General features: G+C 43.4%; 1 protein-coding gene across 1 annotated transcript in view; it reads right to left on the bottom strand.

Moving 5' to 3' along the window:
• HMCN1 (hemicentin 1) overlaps positions 1-10365 on the bottom strand; it is a 161192-nt gene that overhangs the window by 117884 nt on the left and 32943 nt on the right. The window contains exons 5-10 of the mRNA XM_017834940.1: positions 8789-8960; positions 7589-7695; positions 4855-4975; positions 4036-4299; positions 3635-3779; positions 605-849 (exon numbers count right to left, since the gene is read on the bottom strand). Coding sequence (XP_017690429.1) covers positions 605-849; positions 3635-3779; positions 4036-4299; positions 4855-4975; positions 7589-7695; positions 8789-8960 — 1054 coding nt within the window. The remainder of the gene's footprint in view (positions 1-604; positions 850-3634; positions 3780-4035; positions 4300-4854; positions 4976-7588; positions 7696-8788; positions 8961-10365) is intronic.

Here is a 10365-nt window from a genome sequence, read left to right as displayed (position 1 = left end):
AACATTTTAGATTGGTGGGTTTGGGTTGGGTTTTTGTTTTTTGTTTTTTTTTTTTTTTTCAAAAAAGGGATTAAAATTACCTACTGGGTAAATAATGATTGGCTAGCAACCAAATACTGCTGTTTATTCAAAATTATCTTTGTGATTAGCTCGATTCATAGAATCATAAAGGTTGGAAATGACCTCCAAGATCACAAAGCCCAATCTTTGACCAAATATCATCATATCACGAAATGTCACATCAATAAGGCCAAATTATTCCTCATGTAATTTTACTTCCTTTCTCCTTGTTATTCACTTTTAAAAGATTCCAAGGTAATAGATGAGATTTCCAACAATTTACTGAATTTTGTTTTTCTAAAATGGCAGAAATTTGAACACAGCTTTTGTAATTCCCTATCAGATAACAGACACATACAGTCAAGCAAACATGTAATTGGTACAGCCTGAGGCAAAAATGAGAACAACTGAAATCTGAGACTTCAGTTCCTGCTTCTACAGGTCCTATCTCTTCTGCCAGTCCAACTGACAGTGGGCACTCACCAAAACAAATCCAGTGTTGGTATTTCGAACAGGTTTGTGAATGAACATCAGCCCCCTCAAGGACACGGGTGAGAAACAAACCCATTAATTAAAAATACACTCAAACTGGGCATGTATTTTGTTGGCTGCTCTCTGAGGGGTCCCAGCCCAGTTCTGCCCAGCAGGAGGGTGTGCTGGGACCCACCTGACACGTCCAGGAAGGTCTGTGCACGCCCCGTCCCCGCGCTGCTGGAGGCCACGCACTCGTAAAAGCCCTCGTCGGACACGGCCACCTGGGCAATGTCCCAGCTCATGCTGGAGGATTCCCTGGAGGAAGAGAAGGAAAAACTCACTAAATCCCAAAGGAACAAAGGGAAACATGAACTTGGCTTCCTCATTGCAGACACAGGAGAATTTCACAATAATTAAGAGGCAAAAGAGACGCTCTGATGAATCAAACTGGGTCGAGCTGTAGAGATTTTAGTTAGACATTATATATACATTGTCAGGCTTCTTATAAAAAGCCTTTAACGTGTCAGCAACTGTCACCCAGACCCCAAACCTTCTGTATTTGCTGTCACTCTCTCAGCTGCCCAGACTCTTATACTTGCTCTACCCTCAATGCCAACAATTCCCAAGCACAGCCAGTACATGGTACTGAATACATGGCTCTTACCAGCAAGGGTAATAAGGGTTCATCCTCCCCCTGAGCTTCCCAAACTCACAGGTACAGGAATCCAGAGAAACACCTGCTGGTTTTCCCTAAATCCCAGCAGGGACAGAGCTGTTGGGCAGCAATACCACGTTGCTATCACATGAAATGTGAAAGCAAGAGGAGAATAAAAGTGCAACTACATTGACTGGTGGTTTCACAGGCTTCAAAACAAACACTCCCACAGCTTCTCACGATTCACACCCACGTTTTATGAACTCCTGGTGCTACAGACACACAGACAATGACATAAACGAGCCAAGCAGTGGTTCTGCAGTGTCCAGTGCTCCCCGTGGGCTGTTGCTATGGCACATAAACAACACTGATAAGCACCAAAATAGCCGTGAGAGCTTTGGCAAGGCATTGCCACATTACAGGAAAACACTACATTAGTGACCCCTTTGTTTGCCTGAATGGACTGATTTATGCAGAAGGAACAAGAGACTTGGACTATGTGTGGAAGTTCAGTCTGTAGCACCACCAGAAAGACAATCCAACTACACCACAAATAAAGCAGAGTCTGGTGACCTGAAATGGCTCCTTCCTTGTTCCCTCTTACCTCATCCTTACTCTAGATAACCCCACATATCATACATCACATCTGGGACAGCTCCCAGTGCAATGCTGGCACAGGGACATGGCAGGGAGGGCCAACACTAAAGAATAAGGTAGTGTTTCTTCCAAATAACAAGGGAGAAACTGCTCCTTTTCATGGAAAGTATGTCAAAAGTGAGGTTGGGCAATGCTGCTCCTCCTTCCCGACTGTGCCACACACCAGACGTCAGACACGGGGACAGGAGCACAGAGGGAAACGTGTCCCGAGGGGAGCAGCTTGGCCAAAGCAAGACCTGTGGTGGTGTGTTGGGAACAAATCAAACCCAGAGTGGGAGCACTGACTGACACAGCCCTCAGGGCACCGACTCCAACAGGCACCGACTGCACCCAACTCTTGCGACACGTGCTGGGGGGTAACCCAGCACCTTTCAGCACCAAGTCATAACCTACCCACGTCACCTACTGCAGATGTAATTTGCTGACTGAGCTGTTTATTTGGTCAGTTGGGGAAATACAAAGATTTTAATGAACTAAATTAATTGCCTTCCTTGTCAGAATTTCAGGCATTATTTTTGCTGATTCTGACCTTTGCAGAGTCGGTGGGACCTGCCATTTATAAAGCAGAATAGATTGTAAAGAACTTTAGTGCTCAGTTCTCACTGATTTCCAGTGGAATGAGGCGCTTAGCTACTGCTCTTGGCCTCCCCTAAATCAGCCTCATCAGAAATGCACCAGGATATTAAGCAAAATCTAGATTTTCTTATTACACCACCACAGGAGGCAGAAAATCTAGAAAAACAAAGCTGTTGCAATTTTACAGAAGTTTCTTCTTCCTAAACATGTTACTCATTTAAAATTAGGAATTATTATTGCAGCTGGTATTTTCACATAGACAACTGCCGTGATAGAAATATAATGTTCAGCTTGTAAACAGCTTAGTTTATGAAAAAAACGTTTTAAAATTTTGAGTAAAGATGACATCTTGTCACCAAAACAAAGTCATTCAATGAAGAGCAATAGTACAGCTCAAATCTGCATTAAACTGCTAAGCTGAACAAATCCTATATAGGACTTTACTAGTACAAGGCTTTGCAAAACACTGTTAGCCAGGGCACACTTCCCTTTGGCTTCCAACAACCAGAATTACAGGGTGGACTTTATGAGTATTTTAATTAACTTCTGATTTTTATTGTTATTATTATTATTACTTCACTCTACAGAGAAAGAGCACAAAGTCCTTTTTCCATACAGAAATCTCAAGAGCTTTCTGGTACATTCAGGATAAATTTTCCTGTTTTGAAAGATTTTCTGAAGAGGAGAGTTTCCTCGGGTAGGTCATAGGACTTATTTGTAGGGCATCCATGAAAGGCATTGAAAATAAAACAAATCAGGGGGTGTTGCAGAGTCATCTATGTATCACCGGGAGGCAGAGTGAGGGGGGTGTTTCTGAAACAAAAGCTAGTTACCAGTCTATTTTACATTACTTTTAATATAAATTTTAATATAAATTAATAATATAAATTAAAAGCATTTGCCTTCTAGACTTTTAGACTCAGTTTATCATAATTTAGGAGTACACATTTGAGGAGGATTTTGGCCAGAACCATATAATCCCATCACATGTACAGAGTGTACACCCTCCTTTGTGTATCATATATAGGTATCTATATATTTAAATATTATAAATATTTCCATAAAACACAGCCTCCCTAAGGAATATCACCAAAAATAACAGATTGGAAGTAGTAGGATATAAGCAGTATATAGCAGTAAATGATAAACAGAAATCACAAGCTATAAATATGAAATAAAACAGTATTGAGGGAAAAAAAGGTCAGTACTTACTTGAAGAACTGATCCACTCCCAGTTTTACTCCATTTCTAGTAAAACGCTGAGTAAAAGGTATAAGACTTTCCACATGGCAAGGAACAGAGCCTGGTTGTAAATAATATCCTGGAGTCTTCATGGGCATTGTAACTTTTGGAGCATCTGAGGAAAGAAAACATTCCCCAAAAAGTATACTAACAGCTTCCTGTATCTACCCTGTCTTTCCTTTAATAAAAGGGAAATTCAATTTCTGATAGATTTATAACAACATTAACTTGTCCATCATGATCTAGAGACAGGACTTGGGGAGCAAAAAGGACAGAAAATACTTGTAAGAGTTATAAAAACATACGAGATATCCATTTTAACTGATTCAGATATGACAAATGGACATTCAGTTCAAGTTAAAATCTCTTACCAGGAGTAATGCTAGAAAATGAGACACTTGAAACCCTCTGAAAAAGATAATCATCCTTGTCATAGCCTGTTATTTTGACAAAAAAAGCTTCATCTGGTGGAATGAAGTCAGAAATATTCCAGAGTCCATAGGGCTTTCTGTCAGGGTAGTATTTCACAGGCAAGGTCTTGAGGAGTTCCCCTGTAATGCTCAGCAGTTCCAGTCGGTCTACTCTGGCTGGCAGCAGGATCCCCGTGGTATTGAGCAGCACAAAGGTAGGAATCCCTAGAAAAACAGAAACAGGCTATTTTAAGTGCTAAAGAAAATAAATAATTAAACCACAGAAGATTAAATTCCATCTGGATGGCTCACCAGCCCATAAATGCTGCATTCAGCTCCAGCCCTCAGTGACTGAGCAGGGAAAAGCTAAATTGTGCTAAGCTGTGCTCTGCCTATTAACTGTCATGGGACCCAGCTGGGTTGGGGGTTAAATTACTGATTTCCAGCAGGTGTTTCTGAAATAGCAGCTTCTTTATTAACTCCTCACCCTGCCCCAGGGCTAAAGGGCTTTTCTGAAGCTCCAAAAGTAACAGAAATGGCCCTGCCATATCGAGGCATTTCAGAGCTAAAAATACCTGGATTTGTGTGACTTTAAAAAAAACAAGTTAACACAAAAAATGACACAGCCTGGTAAAACAGGAACTTTGGCTGCTCTCACAGATCCAAGGCCCCTGAGAACCAACCAACAGCACCCCCAGAGTTATCACAAAGCTCATCAGAGAGCTGTACTTGATTTGGGGGCCAGGAAATTCTTTAGGAGGGACTAAAGTGGAAGCAAACCTTGCACTGGTCTGCTGGATGTCTTTTTGAAGTCCAGTGTTGGCTTCCTGGAGAAGCCAGCTCGGAAGTCGATGGTGCTGAGCCCTGTGATCCGGACAGAGTGCCTCCCACTGCTTGAGGTCTGCAAAAGCACAGGAAACACCTTGGAATTAGCATTTCGGGAACTGCACAGCTCCTGAGCCATCCACTGAGCATTCCTTAAAAACAAGACAGAAAGGAGGCTCGTGTCTGAAGTTGTAAGTGAAAACCACCTTTAACAAAGCCTTGCTTTCAGATCCTGGGCCCTACAATTGTGGGGTCAGCAAAAAGAGCCGGTTTTGTCTTGGGGATAAATCACAAAGAAACACGAGATCAACAACTACTGTGAACCAGCATCTGACTGTTACAAAGCCTACTAGGAAAGTGTAAATGATTTAGAACTGCACAGAAAACCCAGTGTATTAAAGGTGTTTCTCTTCCCCAGCCAGGAGCTCAGCTGGAAAGCAGGGGATGCACAGGTACCTCTCACCTCTGGTCTCCACCTCGTCATCCTGGGTGAATCAGGAAAAACCAAAGCACCAACAACCCCCAGCCCTCCACCCACCCCTGAAAAGCCTGAGTTTTAGGTTGTTGGAGGGTACAGCTGCTTTGATGTGAGTCTTTTGTGTTAAAGAAGATAAATCAGAGTAATTGTCAGTTATTTTCTATGATTCTATGCAGAGAAAGAAAAGGAAAACTGCTCCTTGCCAAAGGTGTGCAGGAACCCACAGCTTTTCCTCCCCACCTGCTTTCCACATCCTCAGGTGTATGGAAGCTTCCAGTGAGCTTTCCCTAGAGAGTAGCACCTGATCCATTCCCGAGTATCCAATTCCTGGAGTTCAGTAACCCCCTTTGACACTGCTGCACGTGAACAGCAAATAAACACACATTCTTACAACCAACGGCCCAGGGACAGGCATTAGACACTGTGACAAATCAGTGTCTGTCTGATTAAAACAACTTATTTCCTTCTATTTGGTTACCCTTTCACCTCAGACAGAGCACCACTGAAGTGTTTTTATATAAACCAGCTGTTAACAATACAAAGAAATACTTAATTGTGCCAAACAACTCCTGGTATCAAGCGTTAACTGCCCGTTAAAATTTCATTAGACAAACTCTGTGATAAAGTTTTCTTTTTATAGCTCAATGTAGAAGGAATTTATGGTGTGAATAAACTTCTCACAAAGCTTAGGTCTTCAGTCACAGCCTTAAAATCTTCGTGTAAATAAACCAAGCCAGTGACTGAAGCAGAGTAAACAATCCATAGAAAAATACACTGGGAAATCGTTTCTCTTTATGAATTACTCAGACCTTTGGACATTTGTGAATTTTAAGTCCAGAATAACCTTGTAAAATTTTACCATTTACTAATAACCATTAACTCATCTACCACTGTCATGCCCAGGAGCTGGGGGGTCTTAGGCAAACACAAGGAATGTTTCATCCCAAAGGATTGCTTTCCAATTAGTATCTTCATCAAGTCTCTTTTCATTACCTGTAGTTTAACATGGATCACTGGTGTTGTACATTAGTGTTTCCCCTCCCAGACTGGATGAGCACAACCAAAAGAGCAAACACTTATTTGTCACAGATGTTTTCTTGTCTTGCAAACAACACAAAAATCACTGCCCCCAATGCAGGTATCTATAAAGAAATGTATGGCCTGGCTGGCTCATCAAAGTTAAATTCAACTATTTCTACTCTATATTCAAGACATTTTTCTTCTTTTCATTTTTTTTAAGCCAAAATACATCAATTTGTATGTTCTGTTCTCCCCAGAGCTGGAGACAGCTTTATGCTGAGCTTAGGAAAACAAACCCAAAAAGATCCCAAGCCCAAGAAACTGCCAAGTCCTGCCTGCAGGAGCAGCTGCTGCCCTGGCTGGGGCTGACTGCTGACCCTAAAACCCCCAGCAAGGACAGAGGTCAATGCTAAGGCACTGACTGTAGGGAAGGGTCTCTCAGTACCCAACATGGCTGATGTTACCAAGTCCTGCAGGACACCACTTCTTTGTTATTTTTAACAGCCCTCCAGGTTGTCTCTGTACCAGATTTTTCAGCATTTCTGGTCATAGAATCCCAGAATGGTTTGGGTGGGAAGGGACTGTTAAAGCTCATCCAGTCCCACCCCTGCCATGGGCAGGGCCACCTTCCACTAGCCCAGGTTGCTCCAAGCCCCGTCCAACCTGGCCTTGGACACTTCCAGGGATCCAGGGGCAGCCACAGCTTCTCTGGGCAACCTGTGCCAGGGCCTCCCCACCCTCCCAGGGGAGAATTCCTTCCCAAAATCCCATCTAACCCTGCCCTCTGGCAGTTTCACACCATTCCCCATTGTCCCATCACTATCTCCTTGTATAAAAATCCCTCTCCCTGTGTTTTATAAGCCCCCAGTCTCAGACAGACGTTCAAACAATTCTCCCCAGAGCTGCTGAGCTCAACATGCTTTTGTAGCTCCAGTTGTGCAGTGGGATCAATAGCCTCCCACAGGGCTGGGTGGGAATTAATGATCCTTTTCAAACCACCCTGTGCTCAGGGCAGGGACAATGCACAGCAGGCTCCATTCAGCACTGGCTGTAAAGGTACCTCACACGGGTGACTTCACCTCCAAAAATGATTATGTAGTTTTCAGAGTCATAGAACAGAACATGATAAATAACACAGTAAATCATTACAAGCTATAGGACGGTAATTCAGGAGTTCTGCAGTAACTTTACCTTAATTGTCCATGTTCCAGGCTCTGGATCTTTGACATTTACTACCTTAGCAGAGTTGTGGATATTCAGCAATTCATTCAGCCCCGATCCTTTACTGAGCCGCTTGCCTAAAAAAACCAGGGAGTAAATACAGGACTGAGTAGGTACAGTATTGCCTGAAGAAAACAGAGTAAATACAAGATTGTTGGGCTGTACCAATGTAGTTGTGATGCTTGGCTTACTCACTACTTAGCAGTCAATGACATTTATACCAGTCTAACTGCCCTGGGGTTCTTTGCCAGAATGTTAAAAATGCTCCTTTACAGATGAGTGGTTCAGGCATTGGTTTTTCACAGAGGCACTTTGCTCCCCCAAGGCTGATTCTGGTGTACCAACAGCACTGAAACCCTTTCACAGCACTAAAGGGAAAGGTGAAGTGGAGAGTGGGTTGTCCCAGTGCCCATTTCTAAGACTTTATTAGACATGCCTTGACTAACGTGGGTGAAACACTGTGGATTTAGATGAGTGGAGCTGAACCAGGAGATAGGAAAACAGGGGGGGGTCACAGCCTCAGCTAAGCCTGACAGTTGCACCCAGGACTGTGTGCTGTCATGGCCTGAAGAGAGACACTGAGCAAATCTCTTTTCTCTAAACACAGAAGAATTCCTCAGTGTAGCACTGACCAGGGAACACATCCTGGGCATAAAATATTTCCAGGATGCTAAAACTTAAGCTATATCCTCAGGCAAAAGTCATGCAGAGAACACAAAGTATGATCTGAATTTATTTCTGGAGTGCTGTTCCAGGTTCCCAAGGGATCAACACAACAACGAGCAACAGATTTGTTCACAAGATCTTCAGTGACGAATTAGCTCCCAATCTCTCACTGCTCAGCTGGAGATGGGTTTGATTCTGAATGCTGTTGTAGTTCAAAGAATGCAGGCCTCAGTTTGCCTTTCCCCAATAAACCAAACCATCACCTATAACCCCTAAATGATGGCTCAGTGAATACATGAAACACAAATGTGTCCATGAACTTGGAATACAAGGACAAATTGTAAGAAAGAAGATGGAGATGAGACAAAGCGAACAGAATAGGGAAGTTTTCCAGTTTCCTCCCAGCCAAAAAAATATTGGGAATATTGGGAAAAATTAATATGTCAGAAGTGCTTCTTCATTCCCCTTTTTTGCTGTCACAAAAGGAGGCATAAACTGCTTCACCTAAAGGATCATGGATCTCGACTGCTGGTGAAGGACCACTCAAGGACACTGTGACCTCTTTCAGACTGGGATCAAAAGGGATCTGCCAAGTATTTACAGCCATGGACAAATGGTCTGTAGACAAGAGGTGCACTTTGGAGGCTTGAACTGCTTCTTCAACCCATTTTAACACCTAGAAGAGAAAGTAACAGTTGTTATTATACTGTCAAAAGCATTTGCTGCTGAAATACTGTCTTTACTGCCTTGTAGAGATTCCATGTTAATTCATTTTTAAAAATATTAATGCTTGTAGGAAATGCCATTTTAATAGCAGATACTACCAAAGCCATGCTCAGTGTGAGGCTTAAAGGAGTACACAAGCAGACCTGGCTACATCTCCACACAACATCCACAGGTACACTTTAAGAAGGAATTAGGGATGCAAATCTGTGGATATTTCTGGTCATCAGCTCTTAGCTGCATGAAGCAAGAAGGAAATCTCCCTCGTCCAGATGTACTGAGCAATTGCCATCTGTGGACTCCTGTGGTTCTTTCTCCCCTCAGACACATCATACCAATCCCTGTCAGGCACAGCCCAGAGCTGGGACTGGAGGGAGCAAGGTTTGGCAGGCACGTCCTGCAGCAGGGAGGGAAGTTCAGTTGGGAAGGGGAGGGAAGGGTGTTCCTACTTGTCTTTACTTCCCACTGCCCGAATGAGGAATTCAATACCTCCTGTCATTGGCAACAAATTGATTTCCCTTCAGACAGTTTGTTTTGCCCTCAGCAATGACTGGTGATTCCCTGGCCTCATCTGGACCCAGAAGGCTCCTCACCCCACTGCTCCCATGTTCTGCCCTGCCCAGGGGCTGGGGGAGGTGGACAATGAGCCCACCACAGGAGCTGCAGGGGGGGTGTTTGAATGCCATGGGAGCAATCCTGGGTCTGTATAACACTGTGCCCATGGCTCCCAGTGCTGCTGAACCCTGATTTTAGGTTACAGTTGACCAGGATTGCATTACAACACCTTTTAAAGGAGCTTTGGATTATATCAGCTCAAGACTTGGAACCCAAGAATAAACTAAGCAGCCACCAGCAGTGTAGGGCTCCAGAGCAAGCCTTTAGCTCAAGGACCTGATTCAACACACCAGCCCAAAAGAGCCTCATTCCCTTGGCTTGTTGGGCATAATTTGCCTGGTTTTTTTTCCCTTTAAAAATATGGGTTATACCATAGGTTTGTGTGCAAGATAACTTTATGATAGAACTGAGATTCCAGCCTGCTTTAAATAAAAGTGCACTTTTCTTACATGTTACTCTGAATGCCCAGCAGCCTTTGTGCAAACATGAAAGAAGTTTCAATAAGTGAAGGGCATCACTGAAAACACATTTGAATGTGGGGGCAGGTTTTCATTAGTAACAGCTCACCAGAGACATGATGAACGCTCCCAGCACAAGATGAGGTAAAACAGCAGTGACCAAGTGTCCCTTCCACAAGGGTCTGTGTGAGAGAGGGGCTTGGGCATGTTTTCAAAAGAACACACCCAAAAAATCACAGTCAGATTCACTACACTGCTCCAGACCCCTGAAGGCACATGGCCCAA

Source organism: Lepidothrix coronata, unplaced genomic scaffold (genome assembly GCF_001604755.1).
Source record: "Lepidothrix coronata isolate B3197 unplaced genomic scaffold, Lepidothrix_coronata-1.0 Scaffold246, whole genome shotgun sequence".
Classification (NCBI taxonomy): domain Eukaryota; kingdom Metazoa; phylum Chordata; class Aves; order Passeriformes; family Pipridae; genus Lepidothrix; species Lepidothrix coronata.
This window is presented reverse-complemented; position numbering and strand designations above follow the sequence as displayed.